General features: G+C 30.0%; 1 protein-coding gene across 2 annotated transcripts in view; it reads left to right on the top strand.

Annotated features, from left to right (window-relative positions):
• Positions 1-433: 433 nt before the first annotated feature.
• The window catches only part of LOC107065314 (uncharacterized), a 36,159-nt gene continuing 14,957 nt past the window's right edge, over positions 434-21,635 (top strand). Inside the window, exons 1-3 of one of the 2 annotated variants that reach the window (XM_015318914.2) lie at positions 434-625; positions 867-1,280; positions 13,440-13,517. In XM_015318914.2, the coding sequence (XP_015174400.1) occupies positions 13,440-13,517 (78 nt within the window). In that variant the 5' untranslated portion in view covers positions 434-625; positions 867-1,280. Of the gene's footprint in view, positions 1,281-13,439; positions 13,518-21,635 lie in introns of both variants that reach the window. The other variant, XM_015318906.2, reaches the window with a different exon arrangement.

Below are 21,635 nucleotides of genomic sequence, written 5' to 3'. Positions count from 1 at the left end.
ACTTGAACTGAAAAGTAATTAAATCGTGAAAGATATATAAAAAAAAATAAATATCAAATCAATTTCAAACATTCTTGAATATAAGATTCAAATTAAAAAGAAATATTATAATAAAAAGATAGAAAAATAGAAAAGAGTTTAACAAAAGTGTTGAGAAAGAGAGATGTTAGAAAATCTTACTGGAGGGACGGCAAACAGTCCCAAAACAGTGGAGAAGGGGGGAACGAATGGGTGTTACCAGATTGGTCGAACTCGTGGGACCGGCCGAGCTATGATTGGACAAACCATCGGACCCAAGTTTTGCTTATTGGTTGGTGCTGAGATAGGCGTGAACCGATGGGCAGGAACAGGTGAATACTCAAAGAGTAGGGAGAAATCGGTAATGCTGACTAGCCACAATTCTCTTCTCAGGCACCTTCGATGCAGTCGAACAGATCGCAACGATCGTGAAGCGGCAGTTCTCTCCCGTCCATCGACGTGGTCACACCGAGTCTCGTGGAGGTTTGAGAGAGACAAATTATTGTTACTGAGACGATACACAAACTGAATAATATTGGACAGAGGTAGAAAGAAAGAAGAAAAAATAAAGGACTGAGTTATAGATCAAAATTTGTTGTCACAAATTGTACGCAAATGGATAAGAACATTTCTAATTATTTATAGTGAAATATATAAATAATTCGCAAGAGAGACTTCAGAGAAAAAAAATAAGAGAAAAAGAGAGAGATATATATATAGTGAGTGAGTGAGTGAGAGAGTGTGTGTATGTGCGAGAGAGACAGAAGAAGCACACGTGACCGGGACAGTCGCGAGTAAACATTGAAAATTTAGTTTCGTTTTTTAACCCTTTCTTTCTTTTTTTTTAGTTTCGTGTTGCATTACGTTCGGAAAGATACATCAAGATCGGTTGTTACACGTTAGCTACCACTGAATAAAAAAAGACTTCTGGTGTAATTCAAGGTCATCGTTAAAAAAGAAGAAGAAGAGTAAAAAGTATTACCAGTTACATAGTTGATGTCGGCTGACCACGTGCTTGAAGAAAAGGTTTTTTTTCTCTTTCTTAAAAAACATAGACGAATGATTTATCATTTCTCCTCCAAAGAACAATTTTTTTGTCTTCTCGATTTATCATACTACGAGGATCTATAAATGAAATTGTTACAATAGTGCAACCTGTGATTCTCGCTAACTTAGACGATATTTTTGATTATATCGTATAATTTGTTCAGTGATATTGGTACCTGGTTAACCGGAAATTTGCGTGGATAACATTAATAAAGGTGAGTGATATTTCATTTTTTTTATATAATATTTATATTATTTTCATTAAAATAGAAATATTAATTTATATTTTGAAATTTTACGATGAGATACTATATTAACGTCGCGTTGAGTAGTACTACGCGAATATGACTCATATCAGCATTGAAGTCTCTCGCGAGAATACAATACGTGCATTGAAATCTCCGATGATTCATTTAATTTACTCTACATATTCATATTAAATATTTATTAGATCGTAGATAGATTTATCTAATATTTCATCGATCCAGATAAAATATTCATGATCAATTAACAATCAGGTTTTATGTTGAACATAACGATTGATTTTGTATTTTTGTTGTTGTTGTTGTATGCAATGATCGAAGTATCGATTATTAAAAAGAGATTCGAGTTCGTTGTCCGACGATTCGCGAAAGATTCGGTTTTCATAGTCGTTAGAAGGAAAGTATTATCTAATTAGCAAAATTCGAGTACATTGAACCCATAATTATGGTTTATTTCGTCAGTCCAAGGTAGAGCCGATGATTTATTTCTGATTGGTTCTCAGTAAATCAACTCAAGCTCACGACTCCTTCTTTTCCGACCGGCTTGTTCATTCCTTCCCTCTCTCTCTCTCTCTCTCTCTCTCTCACTTTTTCGCGATTATCCGATCGCGTGAAATCGATAATACGGCTAAATCGTTGCTCCTTGTAGTACTCTCGTATATATCTTTTAGAAAAAAATAAAAATAATATATTATGAGGATGAGAGAATGAAAAAGAATCGAGTTAAAGGAAAAAAAAATAATAATAGGAGTCAACAAAAAGAGTGAATATATGAAAGAAGAAAAAAAATATGAATAAATAAATAAAAAAAAATATATTCCTTTTATGCTTTACAAGAAGTTTTGAGCTCGTTGCGATGCACGCACGGAACACGTTTTATGAAATTACGAAGAACCGCGCCGAGAAATAAAGAGAGAAAAAGAGAGAGAGAGAGATAGATACACTTGTGTGCTCATAAATATCCGTTAAATAAATGAGTAACGTACCGCGAGATTAGCCGCATCATCGGTTACCATGTAAACGACGAAATTGCATAATATGTTGTTTCTCGCGCTAGCGCGTGCTGGTTATAAATATTAAATCTCGCTTAACATAACACATCGACTATGGTATGTAATTACGACGCGTATCGACTAACCCCCCTCCCCCTCTTTACTCTCGTCGAACCTCGATCTTATCATCTCTCTCTCTCTCTCTCTCTTTCTCTCAACCTTCTCGTTTCAAAACAAAATAGAAAAAAATTACCAATAAAAAAGAAATTCAACATTTTAAAATCTTGTTTGGCTTTGCATTACAAAAATCTGTAGTTAAAAGGAAAATAACAAATTTATATATTATAGCTGCATAATTACGAATTCTATGATTTTTCTTTTTATCATTAAATTTTTTAATTACCAAAAAATATAAATAAATACGTGAGAATTAGATTTATAAATTATACAATATCATATAATACAATATTTGCTTTTATCGATTAGTTATAATTAAATTAACTATTATAAAACGTTGAGAGATATAAATGTGCATATATATACACATACACACCTATATATATATATGTCTGATGGTCGCAAATGAAAACATAATCGTCACCCCTTCATAGAAGCCTGTTGGTATAATATTTGCCTACCGGTAGACACTATCGTAATTTCGTTACACACAAAGGACTTATTGCTATCTTTATTTTTTTTATTCTTATTCCCCATCCTTCTCTTTCTTACATTCTTCGTTCAAATAAAACTCGGAAGGACCCGTATGCGTATGCAAATGAATCCTTACGTAAGAAAGAGAGAAAGAGACGTTACAATTATTATGCATGGAAGTTCTCTTCAGCGCGAGGCTGGTTCTCCCATGTCAAAATATATTTATTGCTGCACTTTTCTTCGTCATTCTTTATTCCATTCTTTCTTTTCATTCTTTCTTTCTTATTTCTTTATTTCACTTTTTCAACATACCCTTTGAACATTGACTGCGGTGTGTCGACCGCTATTGTCACCCTTTCATACGGTTATTACCACCACTTGTACGTAGGGCCAAAATTTTCAACGTCAAATGTACCACGTAAAAAAGTGTCGTCGAGTTGCTCTCGTTTTACCCTAACCTCCTCCCTTCCTCCCTTCCTTCTTTTTCTCCTCCCTTGTCTTCCTACCACACTGGTTGTTACCCTTTGCTTGTTTTCAACATTCGAGTTTTCTTTCTTATTCACTTGCACGTGCACGCGTACATTGACTCGAGTAAATAAGCAAATGTTTATTCAGGGTTGTTCTTATACCATAAGAGATCTAGTTTCTTCTATTTAATTTTGCTGATGGATAATATTGATTATTAATCAATCTAATTGAAATTGAAATTTGTTATTTGTTATATGGAAGATTGAATATTGTATTGTAACCGATCTCGTTAATTATATTGGCATAAATTGGAAGTTAAAATTTGCAAGATCAGCAATTATTTTAAACTATATTTTATTAATTATTTTTTTTTCATTTATTTTATTACCAATGTTTAAAAATGATATCGAACTTCAAAATAGTTGTTACAATAAGACAGAAAAATATTTGTCTTTTAACTTCAACAATTTATTTCCCAATTTATATTTAGAAGTTTTAGTATACAGTTGTAAAGAGCAATTGTTTTGTAAATTTATTTATTTTTTTATTATTTTATTTTTAATTCAACGGTTTGAGTTTATAAGAGAGCATCGAATGAAAGCTAGAAGTGTCGGCTGATAAATACCGATTTGCATATTAACCCCTTTTGATGCGGGCCCGTCGTCGTCGTTCTCGTTTTCGTCATGGGGTCTTGATCTGACTTAACGCTTTTTTCCTACCACCATCATCACAACCAAACATCACCACCATCACCATCACCATTTGTCACCCTTTATGACTCTCTTCTTGGTATTTTAAATATTTCAAAAGATGGAAATATGTTCAACCATAAATTGAACGATCAATTATTTACTCAAATAAAATTATAAAACACACACTCAAGACATTCCATTTAATTTGAAATAACTGACTTTTCAGAATCATAACTTATGTTAGTAAAGACATCAGCTGATAATTTAAATATTTTAATTAACAGATGCAATATCAAACTTTTGAAACACGTTCATTTATATTTGTTTTAGAAATAACTTTTGTAGTAATCCTAATGGGTCATATTTGACCCACATTTGTTATATAAATTGCCAAACATTTTCTATAACCTTAATGGAAAATTTAGAGTGGGTTGTATGCGACTAATGCAACATAGGAATGCATTAACAAGTACATATACATATATATATAATTAAGGTAGAATCGAAAATGGTTGGAAAGTTATCAAATCAAAGTGGAGAATCAAGAGAGTCTATCGTAGCCATGAAAACAAGTCGTTCTCGATAAAACGAGTTAGCGGTATATAGCCTTATCTCGTTGCTTTTGTCAGTAACGCTCGAAGATGCACTTAACGACATTACCAAGCTATTCACCGATGCATCGTGCATCCGTTACTTTGGCAATCTAATCCTGTGCTCTTTGTCCGAGACGAGATATTATGCGATTTACAGGGAACGACACTTCAGGTCTTGCTTCCGTCGACAATATACGTACGAATTTGCTCTTACTATTTTTCTTTCTTTTTCTTATTTTCCTTATCAAAGTGATTACGAAAGGAATCAATTTAAAGCAAGGAAAGACTTCATTATAATGATCGATTATATTGAAGTGGAAGAAGAAAGAAAAAAACTTGTTTTTTCGTTCTTCTTCCTTATTTAAAAATAATATTAATCTTATGTTGAAGAATTAAATGTTTGATTATATTAGATTAAAGATATTTATTTGGTTTGATTGATACTTTAGATTATATTTTTTTTTATTTTTTTTTATTTAAATAATTAATAAGGGTAATTTTATTTTAAGGGTAATTAGATTGTAGATATTTATTTGGTTTGATTGATATTTTAGATTTTATTTGATTTTATTTATTTTTTTTTATTTAAATAATTAATAAGGGTAATTTTATTTTAAGGGTAATTATATAAATATTTTATTATTTTAATAAATACTAAATATAGGCAATTATAAAGTATAATAAAATAAAGAAAATATATAGAATGACGGTGTTAATTAGGAAAATTATTTTGTTAGTTAATTTTAGCAAAGGGTTAGATTCAAATATAAAATTATTTAAATTATAGTTAACATGGTTGATATAATTAATAATCTATGATTTATATATTACACTAAATAATAATACAAATTAATAAAATTAATTTTTTGTAACTTTAGAAAAGGGTTAAATTGAATTATAAAATTATTTAAATACTATTCAATAATAATATAAATTAATAAAATTAAATTTTTGTAATTTTAGTTAAGGGTTAAATGAAAAGATAACATTTTTTTTTTAATATTATACTTAAAGGTTTCATATATAAATCTGCAATAAATTAAATAACTCAAACCGATGATAATGAAATTATATTTGGATTTTTTTAATGGCAAGATTTGAGTAAAGAAAAAAAGGGGATTGGAATAGAATGTAGATAAAATTTTCAATATTATACTTAAGAGTATAGTTGTAATATATTTATCTATAATGTATCTATGCATGTGTTTAAGTATAATGTAAAGTCGTGTGCGATAAAGTGTATCGTTTCGAAGAAGAGACTCGTTCGTACGAAATGGCGCGATTATACGAGCTAACGTTCGGACTTTTACGAGATTGTAAATCAACGATGGCGTGCTTAATCGCCAAATAAACGAGAGATTAAATTCCGCTTTGGGAGTAGCACGAGCTTAGCTTAAATATCTCCCGTTATTGAATTCTTCCGGGTCTTTTACTTATTTTTTATTTTTTTTTCTTAAATATAACACTCTATAGTAGAGTAAGAAAATCACGTAAACAGAAAAACAATTTTTGGGAAAAATACATTAATAATTTTACTTCTACAATCATAAATTAATTCAATACGATATTGTATTTATTTATTTTTTTTTATTAATAACTAAATAGTAATAAATTAATTAACTGTGTTTGATAAAATAATTCGTTTGCCATAATTAAAATTAAAAATGAATTAAATAAATTTTCTTTGATAATATTTTCATTACACGTGCAATACGTAAATAATGATCTTTAACAAATAGATATATTTAGAAAAGGAATATATAAAAATAATATTATAGATTTAATAAAAAGTCAATTTATATTCCTATCTATATTTTATCATTATTAAAATAAAAAACGTAATAATCAAATAAATTGTAAAGTCCATTTAAATGTTGGTATACCCAAACGTTTAATATACTTCATAGTTGCTATACTTTCTCTATTATCGCATTTTAAAAGTTGCTACAAGTTATATAACCAAAGTAGCAGCAGCAATGTATTTCGAACGGTTTCTTTACCCCACATGTAGATATACTACACGTTACCTATATTACAAATGTAAGAGAGCCTAACGAATCGTTTCGATAGAGCATCATCTATAAAAGGACTTATGATTCCCACATGCGAAAAGAAATAAAAAAAAAAAACAAAATGAAAAAGAAAAAGGAAAGGAAAGGAAAGGAAAGGAAAGGAAAGGAAAGTAAAGTAAGGGAAAGGGGTTATTGAAGTTCGTGTGTGTAGAATCCTTCCTTCTCTTTGATGAACTCCAATAAGATGGAGAGAGAGAAAGATAATGAAAAGTGTCGAAGGAAAATCTCTAGAGAGTCTCCGTTAAAAATTGGATCGGTCACGCATCGGGAAGACGAACAATGGTGCTTAGTATGAAGGACTTTTGCTAGTCTAGGATGGTTGGAAACACTGAACGAGTGAATGAATGAGTGTGAGAGAGAAAAGAAAAGAAGAAAGATGAAAGAAAGGTTGACTTCGAGTTCCACAATTCCCCTTTAGCTTAAACTGTCGCGATAAATGATCCTACCGAGGGTTATTAATTGTTTTTAGCTCCCGGACCAAAAGAAATCAAAATGAAAAGAAAAAAAAGCTACAGCAGCAACAGCAACACACGAGGATGCATTCTTTGATTTCTCTCTCGCAAAAGTGTATTAACGGAAAAAACTTGCTATCTCACTCTAGATATATATAAATATGTATCTTCCTTCCTTCTTTTTTTCGTTCATTCATTCATTTCTTTTTCTCTCCCCCTTCACTCCGTTAAAGAATTCTTCTTCCAGTTTAGTAGTTGCCGTGGCACACCTATCGAGAGAGAGAGCTAGTTCTACTACCTGCAGGAAGCATCATTTTTCAAGGACTCGATAGATGCGAAGCCTCTGCCAAGAATCAACGATCATCTATCAAAGTGATCGTTAAAAACGCATCTCAACCGATACAAATTGCGCGATATACCTGTCCCGAAAAACTAACCTTTAACATACGGATTCCTCTAATGATCTATCTCTTCGAAATAGGTTGATACATATTTATTCAATATTTTTGATCATTTTTCAATCTAATATGATTCACAAAAATAGATCAGGAAAAGTGAGAGGGATAAGACTTTAAAAATAGATCGAATTTTATCTCGAGTTCTAAATCATACGTGTTTTATTTTGTTAATAATTATGAAGATCTTAACGATAAGATAATTCTAACATATTTATCTTTTTAAAAGATAATTTGTTTCGCATCGAAAGATAATTATTTTTCTCTTATAACCACATGTTCGATTTCAATCTAATAATTGTCTATGATCTAATTCAAATATTTTCAATATATTGGTAAAATGGTCCACCACCATGTGAAACGTAATTATTTACAAGTAGATTTATTTACAGATAAAAACACGAGTAGTTGTGTATTTACAAGTAGATGTTTATCGCGATACGGTTCGGTTAAGTTTGGCATAGTAAAAGTTCCCATGAAAACATTCACGAGTTAAAGTCGTTGATATATCGACTTCTTCTTTCGAGTAGATTCATTAACTCATTAACTTATAGAAAGAGAGAGAGAGTGGGGGTGGGGGGTAAAACAGAAAGAGAGAGAACTAACGAAAGAAAGAGTGAGCGAGTAAGAGAAAAAGGATAGAGAAAAATGGCCGCTCATATATCACTGGGCTTAGCAGTAATCAAGTGCTCATTCTTAATGCGGTAATAAATTTGTGAATTAATATACCACCAATTAATTATATCGCATAGGTTACGTTAACCAACGCGTCTTGGTACTCGTTACTACGATCCAATCATATTATAATGATCGACGTGTTTTACAGAACCGTGTCATTCTCTTTAAGTCAAACCAATTACCAAGTTGTAACTAAACAAAAAAAAATTACTATTAAATAAACGCCATTAAGTTGTTGTTCTTTTTTATAAAGGTTGTATGAAAGTATAAGATTTAAATAATATAAATGTAGATTCTTTTTCAATTTAAATTGAATCAAAATTGAATTGAATTGGATAACGATGGGCTAACTAAAAATCGATTGAAAATGATTACGAAAGAAAAATATCTTATAAGAGTGATGAATAGTAGAGGGAGGGTTAGAATATGATAGTTGTAGTTGTAGTGGTAAGGTAAGTTGCGTGCCTAGCCTCAGGGATCGATATAAATCACGCGAGATCTTTGCCCACGACCTGGGATCATCGGTAAGAATGTTAGACATACCCGGAGTTAGTGAACGAACTAGATTCTAACTATACCACAGACGCCAGATCGTCACTACAATGTTTCTCTCTAACACAGACACGAGTAATATTATTTTAAAGATAAAAAAATGATATCCAACCAATCAGGTAGAATGTGATCCTATAGAATACTATTCATTAGTATAGGTTTAGTAAATATGTGATTGAAAATTTTCATCTTAAAGTCAAAAAGGGTTGTTGCCGTTGAACATACGATGAACGTATGCACATATATACGAATATAACGTTAGTCCTGAAAAAAGAGGGGAAAGAAACATGAAGGTTAAAAAAAGGATATGTAAAAAAGAGAGGACTTTCCTGAAGGGATAAACGTCACACGGAACTCGAGTTTAATGGTGCGTAAACTTGGACGTGCCCCTGTTACCTGTGTACGTATATGGTTGTTCAAGAGATGAGCTTGAAAGGGTCGATCAAGGTTCTTCTTGTTCCTTCTTATCCTTCGGTTAGTATGTTCATTCTCGAAAGGAATTGTGAAGAGCTTTGAGTGTACAATATTTCTATGTTCTCGTCTCTCTCACGAGTTGAGAAGTGAAACGATATCGACTTCATTAACGTACGAGTGCCGAGCAAATATTGACTCTAACTCGTGGAAACTGGGGTACCAGGTATGTGTCTGTTTACACGAGTCCCGCTTTTTCATGTCCTCGAAGAATAAAAAAGAAAGAGAGAAAGAGAAATACTTAAATTATACGAAATGTTTGAAATAATGTAGGTTTTATGATTTGGAATATTTAGAGTAGGTTTATTAGTATGATTAGAATGTAATTTAGAATCAATTTAATATCTACATTTTTTGTAAGATAAAACAATGTTTAATGATATCTAAAATTTTGGTATTATATATTTTAATTAAATTATTAAAACTATTAGAATAATAATCGTATTTGTTGTACTTATCAACCATTTCTTTTCTTGTTCTTTAAATTAAGAACAAGTAATAGATTAGAACTAAACAAAATGTTGAAAACAGTTTAATGAAATATGCATGATATTTTTTTAATCTAACGATTGCAATGTTTATCGATTATAAATCAATTTTTTTTTCATTATAAAACAATGTGTATTTGGGTAGGTAAGATTTTGGAATATTAAACAACATGTGTTTAGAAATGATTAGAAAATTATTTGAATTGAACGAATTTATATGTCGGCCGACCTTCTCCATGATAAATCGCGATGATAATATACGATAGATCAGGATAAAGAATTTATTCTTTAGAACAAAAATGGATCCGACTAAGTACTATTTTAGTGATTACAATCCTTGACATAAATCGTACAAATAAAAGCTGACGTTTGTATGAGATAGGAAGGGAGTGGACACGTCGGTGACATCTTTTGTAAAATCAATAGGTTCTCTCTTTCTTTCTTTCTTTTAAACTTACTTTAAATGGCAGGTTAACTGAATATAGACAAATACCTCGGAGTAAGGTCGCAATCGGTTCAACTTCTTTCACATAGTGATTTATCGTTAAACGTGATATATAACCGAGTTTAAAGTCGCCGTCACTTTAATTCGATTCCAACTATAAGTCTGATCGTTATATATATATATATATATATAGTTACGATATCAGAAAAATTATACGATAGTTATCTTAGTATTATATTCATTATATTATCTTTGAAGTTTTATCTACATAACTAGAATTATTTAAGATTACAATTGGATTTGATATAAATCGATTTATAAATCACAATAATTATTATTATATTTTTTTGTTCTTCAATGTAACTCATAGTTGCAATAATGAAAAATATTTCTATTGTGATTTGTTCGATATACTACTCACCTATCTGGTGAAATGAACAAGTGTAGAAAACTATTCTAGATTGGAAAATAGAAATAAATGAATGTATGTATGTATATAACTATATATATGGGGGTTTCGGTTCATCAACGAGCGGAATGCAAGAAGCAAACGGGCGTCAAACAACTGCGTCCAAGAAAAAACTTGAAAAACCTTAACGAACCTTCGTAGTCGAGCCCGAGAACCATCTTTTTTATCATCTTCTTCTTTTTATTTTTTTTTCTTGGTTGCTCGGTTAACGCGGGAGGTTGCAAATCGTACACGTGCTATAAAGAAAAACACTTATGGTAACAACCCTCTGTTGCTCTAATTACACGTCGTTCTAAATTCTCGTTAAAATATTTCCTTGGAGTACGATGATGTCAGTAAACATCTCGGGTACCCCCTTTTGTTTCTTCTAACCCCCTTTTACTGTTCATGACGATTATACGAACCAGAATAGTGAAAATATATTTCACTTACATTTTATTGTATCTTTTTTTTTGTGAATTAAAGTATGCTAAAAATTCCCCATTCCTATGGTTTTCGATTTATGAAGGCTAATTGAATGAAAGAAAACAAAATTGGTTTGAATTAAAAGATGGAATTAAATCGTAATGAAATTCGAGTAGACATTGTTCATGAAATAAAATGGATTGTGAAAAAGGGTTGAATAAAAATGAAAATAAAAAAACAAAAGTTATATTTACAAAACATCACGGTTGAGTAGTTTCTCACGAGAAAGAGAGTGCTGCGGCATGAACCCTTGTGACACTATGAAGTCCAAGTTAGTGTAGATGGTAGGGGTTCTAAGAGATAACACTGATTTATGATAGGTTGAATCGGATCGTTCGGGTACCCGCGTGTGTTTAGGTTCGATCGTTACAAAAACGAAGCAAGAAAACGAACGAACGGTACTGTAAGAAGACGTAGAAGTAGAAGTAGAAATAGAAGAAGGAAAAGAATCGACTACTAATGGCCCTAAGTTCAGTTCAGGGGCCCACATTTTCTCGATCCTCTTCGTCAACGTCTTTCGATTGCCCTACAAACCTCCCCCCCACCTCCGATTGGATAGAGAGAGGTGAAAAAAAACGTTTTCTCCTATGCCGTAACTTCTTTGTCGATAAATTTTAACTAGAGGATCCATTAACTCTGGTATACACGCGTTTTATACGACGAGTAGAGAAAGAGAGAGAGAGAAAAACTTAGGACTACGGTACCCATCTGTTGTTGTTGTTGTTCCTCTCGTTTGTAAATGATAGAAAAAGAAGAAAAAATAGAAAGGTTTCGATGGATAAGAAAAAAAGGAAAAGAGAATAGGAAAGGGGGAAATAAATAAGGGAGAGAAAGGGGGGGATATTGTTTTTTGGTATTCGATAACATCTTCGACATCTTTTGTGTGGGTTGACATTTTGCGATTACGTTTATCTTTATTTATTTTTTTTGAATTTAATATCTATGAGTTTTTTTATATTTTTTTTGGAGATATTTGTAATAGGAGGGTAAACATTTTTTCAATGAAGTAACGTATTAAAAGAATATGTGTTCCCATAATTATGAAAGTGGTCTAACCATAAGTCATAATATATCTCTTGTTTCGAAATATTTTTAAAGAATTACATTTAAATATTAAAGGAATTCTATGTTAAATCTAATATATTGTTATTTTTATTATAATTTATATTATATATATATATTTTAAATTTTAATTTTATATAAAATAATATAATTTTGTATATTTTATATATTTAATTATATATTATATATATATGAATTTCATTAAATATTTAACGATTCATTTTTGACAATATCAAATTTCCAAATACATTAAATTTAATTAGTTTAAAATAATGTACCGAGTAAAATAACTGATAAACTTATTTTCTTTGTATCTTTTGACTTAGATCATTGCATCTTTTTTTAAATTTTGATTTATATCATTTTTATAATTATAGGCACATATAGATATATTGAAATGTTGAACAACTATAAAATCAATGAAAAAAAGAACGATATTATACTTCATATAGTTTTCTTATTGCGGATGTGTTTTATATACGATGATGCCAGTCATTTTTTTTTACGTAACAACTAACGTTCGAAAAATAGTAGTCAACCTCCTTTTTCCTCCCTTTTCTCATTATTCTCTCTTTCTCTAACCGATAGAATAACATACGTTGGTTTGATTATTACGAGTAGAAGACTTGCGTCAGCTTTTTCTTTCAACCAATAATAAATAGATGAGGGGGTATGAGACGAAAAACGTAACCTGACGCAACTGTTGTTGTTGATCGACGTGAAAATCACTCGTCTCTCGTTATTTTTCCTCGCTAAAGCTATATATATATCTATGTGTGTGTGTGTGTGTGTGTGTGTGTGTGTGTGTGTGTGTGTGTGTGTGTATGTGTATACGTGTAAATTCGAGATTGAACATCCGTGAGAGATATTGTGGGAGGAATAAAAATAAAAGCGAACATTGAAAACCGGTTCGACTTCATCGGTGCTACTTCACCTCACCCCCACCCCAACTCATTCACCCTACCCTAACTCATACAATTTACCCCCATCCCAAACATCTAACTTTTTATCTTATGATGTAGCTGAGAATTATTTAAAATGCTTGATGTTATATTTATTTGATATTTTACAATAAATAAAACGTAATTTTTTATTATTATTTGCAGATGAACCAAATGTGCAAAGTCTGTGACGAGCCAGCTGCTGGATTTCATTTCGGTGCTTTCACGTGCGAAGGTTGCAAGGTAAGAATATATTTCTTTTTTTCTTTTCTATTTTTATTATTTTCTTCATCGAATAATAATCACACAAACATAACTCACATCTTAGCGTTGATGATCTTGTTTTATGCGTAAATGGTAGTACGATTTACACAAGGTGAGTCACCCGTGTAATATACGAGTAAATATATCTCAATAAAATGATCATTATAAGAACGTTTTATAATAATTACTTATTGGTAATAGTATTTGAAAAATTTCATGGAATTTTCTTTTACTGTAATCCGTATTTGAAATAAATTAACATCCAGCAACACTTAAATAAATTAATTATTTTGTTTTTTAAAATTCTCAAAGATATTTAATTATATTTCTAACATAAAAGTTACGTAATATTTTAATTTAAATAATTTTTTAAATTAATAAAATAGTTGTGTCATATAATAAAATACAAATATATTTATTTAATTATATATCTAACAAAAAGTTAAATAATATTTTATTTCAAATAATTTTTTAAATTAATAAAAGAGTTGTGCCATATAATAAAATACAAATATATTATATATTTGCAAATTAAATAACAAATATATTGTTTTAAATTGCTATAGAATTGAATTTCGAGTATTAACGGGTTAAATTATCTTATCGTTCTTATCTACGTAAGAAAAAAAAATGGTGACATATACATAGATAACTGTATTAGTAGTTGTGACTCACCCTGCGTACGGAAGTGCTCTCAGTCTGGTTAATTGCACGCTCGAACTACTGGGACATCGCGTATTCGCTTGTCCGACGAGATCGGCACGATATCACGTGCTATCGATCGTAAATACTAAACACGTTGACTAAAAGAGAAAGAACAAAATCACACCTAAAGTGGTAATAGATGTCAATTAAAACGTTTCGAGAGAAAAAAACATGCCGACGTATTCTCTTTAACTTTTCTATACTTTTTTTTATCAATTTTTATTTGATTTTGATCCAATGTGTGAATTATAAAAAAAAAAGGTAATATAGCAAACATCTCATAAACACATTGATAATTTTCAACAAAGTATTTTGAATACAGCTGCCACTCTGTCATTTGTTGGTATCGGTATCAAAGATCGTTTCTATCCGATTTATATTCGAAATTTATATATTTAAGTTTCTTCTTGAAATCGTAAAGCAACACGACGGGCGGCCTCCAGTTTTTTTAAAGGAACTAAACCAAGATTAATAAGCACCTTTCCTTTAACTCTCGGTGAAAGAAAGAAAGAACCAAATTATTAAAAATATAGTTTAAAAAAATAAAACGAAATAAGTAATCTCGAGTTTCTTTTCCTTAATTTTTTTTAAATAATATATATTGATTAAAATAACCAAAAATAATGTTAAAAATAAAACAGAACAACTAATTAATTATACAACTATATTACCCTGTGAATTCAATTTTAATTATATGAAATTCGAAAGAACCAGTTAAACAAGAATTGTACAACTTCTGTTTTTTTTTCTTTCGCGTTTTATATTTACATATATTATTTAAACAAAAAAAGGGAGTACCAACTTTTACTGTACATTTTTTAAAACTCAGAATATTTTTTCGTATAATTAACAAAATTAATTACTTTACTTTTACCACTTAGATAAAACTTTATCATCGTTTAGAAACGAAATCGTAAAACGGGTCAAAAAAAAAAAAAAGAACGTATTCGTATAGATTAAGAAACATTAACACAAAATATCGTAAAAGTATTCTAGATAAACTCTTAAAAGAGTTAATATACCCGGAAAATCAAAGTGAGAGATCTCCGAAAGAGATCAAAGTTCATCTTAGGACGAAAGAAGGTCGGAGACAGGTGAAACGCAGGCCCCAGTTTATTCTATCGATAGGTTCGAATAGTTAGAAAAAGGAAGAAGGAAAGAAAAGCAGAAGAAGAAGAGAGGAGTCTCGTTAGGCAAGGTTTATTTCTCCGAAGGGTGTTGACCCTTGCTCTCGTCCCACTAATGTGGTACACCGTCGAGAGAATATCGGTACCGCATACTAAGTGACCCATCCGATAGTAATTGGACCTCATTAAGGCAACAACGGGCAATGGTCTGGTATCCATCGTCTTCTTCTTCTTCTTCTTCTTCTTCTTCTTATTCTTCTTCTTCTTTCTCTTATTCATCGTTTTCTTCTTCTACGTTTCGTCTTAGATATCGTATATGCGTTCGATTCTTTTCAAATCAAAGTAGAACCACAGTGGAATAGATAAAATACGTTTTAGGTAAATTAGAAGCTCACCATGTGTATATGTGTGTGTGTGTTTTTTTTAAATTTATTTACTACGTTAATACTTATTCTTATAAATACACTCATAGATTTGTTAACTTTGTACAATGGTAATATATGTATATAGGAATATTACTGGTAAACTGCTGGACGAATGATAATCGTTTGTAAGTTGCGTAAATATGGTAACATTGTACAATTACCCTTTGCACTTTTGCAAACGCGTAGAAGCAAGCAAGCAAGTAACCAAGCTCACTTTCGCTACCGTTAAGTGTATTCTCATTTGTTAAATCCTTGCGTATATGCATATACATATATATATCATTTATGCATATGATTTCTTTCTTATTTAACTCGTCACGGTTGGTTTCGTTTATTTTTTTGTTTCAAAGAAGAAGATGTCCAATTGGAAGATACTTTTTTTTTCTTCTTTCGAAATTCGAAAGACGATCATTTTTTATAGTTTGCTGTGTGTTTTTTTAACTCGACTTCTGTTTTTTTTTCTTTTTCTTTCTACAGAAAGTTTTATGAAAGGAAACGTTTTAAATAGTCTTAAAAATGTGCTGTTGCTGCTGCTGTTGGCGGGCGAAATTCGCTAAGCCCACGTCCTTCGTATAAAATGTTCGAATAAGATAAAACCAAAAAAATGTATAGATAAGGATCGTGATTATATAAAACGAATGCGAGTCCAGTCCAAATTAATATTGCCGCGGGTACGTGTAAGGAACGTCACATAGGGGATTCTCGAAACGAGAGAGACACGGGTCTTCCTAAGGATTTCGATCTTATCTCGAGATATATAACGGGCGCCATTTCAAAGAGAAAGAGAGAGAGAGAGAGAGATTACTGCTACTACTGATATCGAAATGATGCACTAAAATAGTCTTTGAAACTGTTTCAAAATTATTCTTTGAATCATTTATTCAATTATTAGTAAATTTTAATTCAATTTTGAGGATCTATTGTCAAACTTTTGTTCAAGTTTAACTAGTTATTTTTGCAAGTATTATAAATATTATAAATAATATTAATTATAGGTATAATGTGTAAGAATATTTATTCGAATAAAATTGTATCAGGAATATTAATTTTTTTTTTTTAGATAGATTAGTAGATATGAAATATTAATTTGATAGAAATATTTAAAATGTAGTAAAATAATTGCGATATTTTAAAAATATATGTAGTAAAAATTGTAGTATACAATTACTATATTTAATTTAATATATTAATATAGTAATATTATATTTGATAGATATATTTAAAAATATAATAAAACAATTAGGATACTATAAAAATATATATATTAAAAATCTGTAGTATACAATTATTATATTTAATTAAATATATTAATATAGTAATATTAATTTAATATAAATATATTTAAAAATTGTAATATACAATTACGATTACTATAAAAATATATATATAAAAAAATATAGTTAACAATTACTATATTTATTTAAAGTAAAAAAATAAATAAACACCAATGATAAGATTTTGACGTTAATAGATCTCAAAGAGACTCCTATTACAACTTCTAAATCCTAAGGTTAATCTAAGAAAAGAAAAAAAAATAGAACCTCTCTTTCTCTCTCTCTTTCTCTTATTCTCTCTTTCTTTTTCTTTCTGGTAGACTGGGTAGATTCGGAAATATTTGAAATAATTTAAGTTGGTGCGCGGGCGCACATTTCTCTCACAAGAGAAGAAACGAGAGACGCTCATTAGCATACTAACGACTGCCTCGAATTCTCTGCGTAACATCGACAGAGAAAGATAGAAAGAATAAGAGAGAAGGAAGAGAAGGTTCCTCTACTGGAAACCTCAGATCTTTGGCCACGTCGTCGTCGTCTCCTCCTGTTTGGACTCTCCGACGCACGCTCTGGATCTTTCCCTCCGGTGTCTTCTTCCATTTTTGGTGCCATGAGGAAGAACGCGACTCCCGTTTCTCTAAATGTACTCCAAAACACTGAAAATATGATCCTACCTTAGGATCTTCTTCAACAGGGGCGGATTAATGTAAAATACCAAAAATTATTCTATATTTTAATCAACTATTATATCAAATTGTTCACCTTTTGCCAAACCTTTTATCAAATGATAAATTTCTTCAAAGTTTTCTTAAAAAAAAAAAAATGTCATCCAAATTGGTGGTAAAGAGAAATGGGTGTATCTAATTATTATTATTATTATTTTTTAAATTCTTATTATAATTGTTTATATTTTTGAATATATTATAAGATGAGAGATTAAAAAAAGTTTTAGAGGAATGAAAAACGACTTTAGGTGTCCGTCCCTGTTTCGAGGCCGAGTGTCGTCGTTTTCGGGTGGCGTTCGAATTCCACGTTCGTCCACTCTTTCTTTCTCTCTCTTTTCTTTTTTTTTTCTTTCTTTCTCAGGTGCGTTAAAATAAACGAAAGCCAGGTCGTCCGAAGGCCGAAAGAACGAGAACGAATGAGAGAAAAAGAGGAGACACCACAAACAGTCAGGGTTCGTATGAATATTAACGCGTGCGAATAGCCCTCCTGCACCAATTCGTAAAAGAATCATTTTCATTCTCTCTCTTTCTCTCTCTCTCATTCTTTTTTAGACTCCAATGTAAGTGTATACATTCGAAATCGCGTTTATCATGCAAATAAAGGTGAACCCTGTCCATTGTTTTTTCGTGGTGCGAATTATGCAGGAGACTGTAAAATTTGACTTTGTACTCTCTCTCTCTCTCTCATTTTCTGTGGGTCGTAAAAAAATAAAATAAAAAAAAGGCCTGGAATGATTCAGAAGGTGCTTCGGTTATTCATCGTTTGACAATGAGGTCGCGAGACTCTTTTCCTTCCTTCGAGGACGTCAAAAGATGCTACAAAAGGCTTTCGTATACGTTCTTCGTTCAAAGTAGTCTACGTTCATTGGCTCGTTGTTCATTGTGTATAATGGCAAAAACTAACGGAATGACCGAAAATACTTTTTGTTTTATTTTTTTATTTTTCACCCAAGTAAACTTTTCTTCTATTTATTACGGTATGCGTTTTGTGTTTCGGTTAGAAGAGATTTCTATACCTTCTACGAGTAAATTCGATGTAGTTTAACGACATTTCCGGTCGCAGACGATTCGAAAAAGCACTTAGTTACTGGAACGCTAAACTTCCGTTAAGACGAGACGATACTTTACGATTTCTACAGTCTGAAATTATTCTTAACCTTTCTACAAGATTCCCTATTTTTCTTATTTTTTTTTATTTTATTCTTTTTTTGTATTATATTTATTATATATTGTATATTTTTATTATATTTATTTTATATATATTTTTTTAATTTTATTGGAGAAAACCATAACATTATCGTTAAAATAAATAACGTTAAATTATATTTTTACGATAGATATTTAAATTATTTTTATATATGTATATCACTAATAATTAAATTAAAATAAAATAATTGAAAAAAATATTTAATTTATTAATTTATCAATAAAATAATTTATATTGTATTTAATATAATAATTTTAAACATTAAAAAAGAAAGAATAATTATACCAATATTAATCTAGTAATAAAAGATTAGGATAGTTAGGATCATAGAAAAAATTTGTTCTCGTATTTTAATAGAAACTATAATATATATAGTACACGTTCGAATACCTTTGATCCGTAAATCAGAATCGATAGATCGATAGATCGATCGGATTTTTCTAAAGAAGAACAAGGCGACGCACTTGGAACGACACAAGACCGGCAATTTCCTCGAGTCTGATTAGGATTTCTCGTCACGAACCACAGATTAGTAGACTGGTTCGTTCGTTCGTTCCTCTCGTTTTTTTTTTTATTTTTTTTTTTTTAAACTTCATTCCTCCCCTTTTTTCTCTCTCTCTTTCATTCTTTTTATCCATTACACACGTAATTTTACGTCATTGATTTAAAACACGCGTTAGTGTTATTCTTGGTCTAGTTCTAGTAAAAATATACCAACTTTACACTAGGAATAGTCTCATTTCTTCACGAGTAAATGTAACGACAGTGTTAGGTAGGTAAGCTTTTAATGTCCACCTTCTTTCTCAAAGAATTCGTTCTATACCCGGCTCCAATACTCGACTTTTCTTTTTTTGGTTACGAGCTACTAAACTTAACTCGCATAAGCGCCAAACTCGTAATAGTTTAGTTCGTAATTGTCGTCGTAATCGTGAATCGTGCGTACCTTGGCTATCGATTCAGGTACCAACTTCTAATGATTACGCAAACACTTGGGGAACGTCGAAACTAGTAGGTAAACCAACTTACGTTTGCATTCGTATTATGTTAGACGATAAGGGAAAGGGAATAAGTGATATTAATCTAAATGATAATATATATATATATATATATATATATATATATATATATATATATATATATATATATATATTAGGGTAGGTCAAAAAAATGACTTATTTTTTTTTTCAAGTGCCACGGAAAAATGGGTTGCTAGAAACCTTAAAACAATTCTCACCAAATATGAGCTCTTAATTTTAATAGGAAGATCCTCCGCATCGCAGTTTTTTATTTTTTTTTTTCAGTCTAATAGATTAAAATTCATACCTCATTATTTATTGATTGTACAGAAAAATGTTATAGACGAATTTTGTAGGAAATTTAATGCTCTACAGAAAAGGTATCTTATATTTTTTCCGTAAACCTCACCATTTGAATGATATTGAAGATTTAAATTTGATGATTTTTAGACAAATTTCATTTTTGTTTATGAATTTTATAACTCGACAATAAATGACTAATAAAAAGTGCACAATACAAATTTTTGTAGGAAATTAACTGCTCTATAAAAATGGTATCTTAGTTTTTGGTGACTAAATTAAGCGTTTAAAAGATATTCAGAGACAAAAATCAGTACACATAAAAGTTTGATGTATATATATATATATATATATGTTGCATATATGCTTTTGTTTTCTTGAAAAATCTGTGGGAGTAAAATATAAAAAAATTGATAGTAATTTTTCTGAAAAAAGTTACAATAATAATTATATTTTTTGTTAATAAAATATCTAATAGTATTGATCTAAAAGACAAGGTTGTATATATTATATATAGTTTTATTAGTTATAGTTATTAAATATATATTATATGTAGTATTATAATATGTTATATTTGTATATATAGTTGTATTAGTTATAGTTATTAACTATATATTAATATAATATACTTATATATATATATATATATATATATAATAAAATATAAATAAAATATAAATATAATATATAAACATAATGTAGTTATTAGAAAAATTATGTTATTTGTCAATAAGAGATATTCTGTATGAGATTACATATAATAATATATATAATATATAAAATAAATACTATTATATAATAATAATATAGTAAACGAGATATTGTTCAATAGAAAAGTATTGTACTTCGAACCCATAAAAAGGAAAATAATAAAATAAATATATTACTTATTACCATATGCAAACATACGTGACTCTAATTACGAAAGTCACCTGACAAATGAATCTAAAATTACTAAAAAAAAGAATTTATTTTCTAATTTATTTCATCTACTAAACACTATTTTAATTCATATCATTAAAACAAATTAATAATTTCCAATTACATGACGTACAATTAATCCACAGTCATAATTACAAGAACATATATAACATATATATATATGAATAATTAAACGTGTAATAAAATCCAACAAAATGAAGAGACAAATATCTAAACAGCTACTCAAATTTCGCTAAGAAAAATATGAAGAAGAAGCATAAAAAAAAGGAATTAAAAGAATGAGACGGTGGAAGTCGCAAAGTCGGCAAATAGCCAAGGGGAAGGTCGGTTAGTTCGAAGATGGCAAGCGGGATAAGTCGTCTCTGATGAGTGTACTCGC

This window comes from Polistes dominula, unplaced genomic scaffold (genome assembly GCF_049000335.1).
Source record: "Polistes dominula isolate Pdom_NZ unplaced genomic scaffold, Pdom_raw_medaka contig_373, whole genome shotgun sequence".
In the NCBI taxonomy this organism is placed as follows: domain Eukaryota; kingdom Metazoa; phylum Arthropoda; class Insecta; order Hymenoptera; family Vespidae; genus Polistes; species Polistes dominula.
The sequence above is the reverse complement of the archived record's forward strand: the minus strand, read 5'-3'. Positions and strand labels throughout refer to the sequence as shown.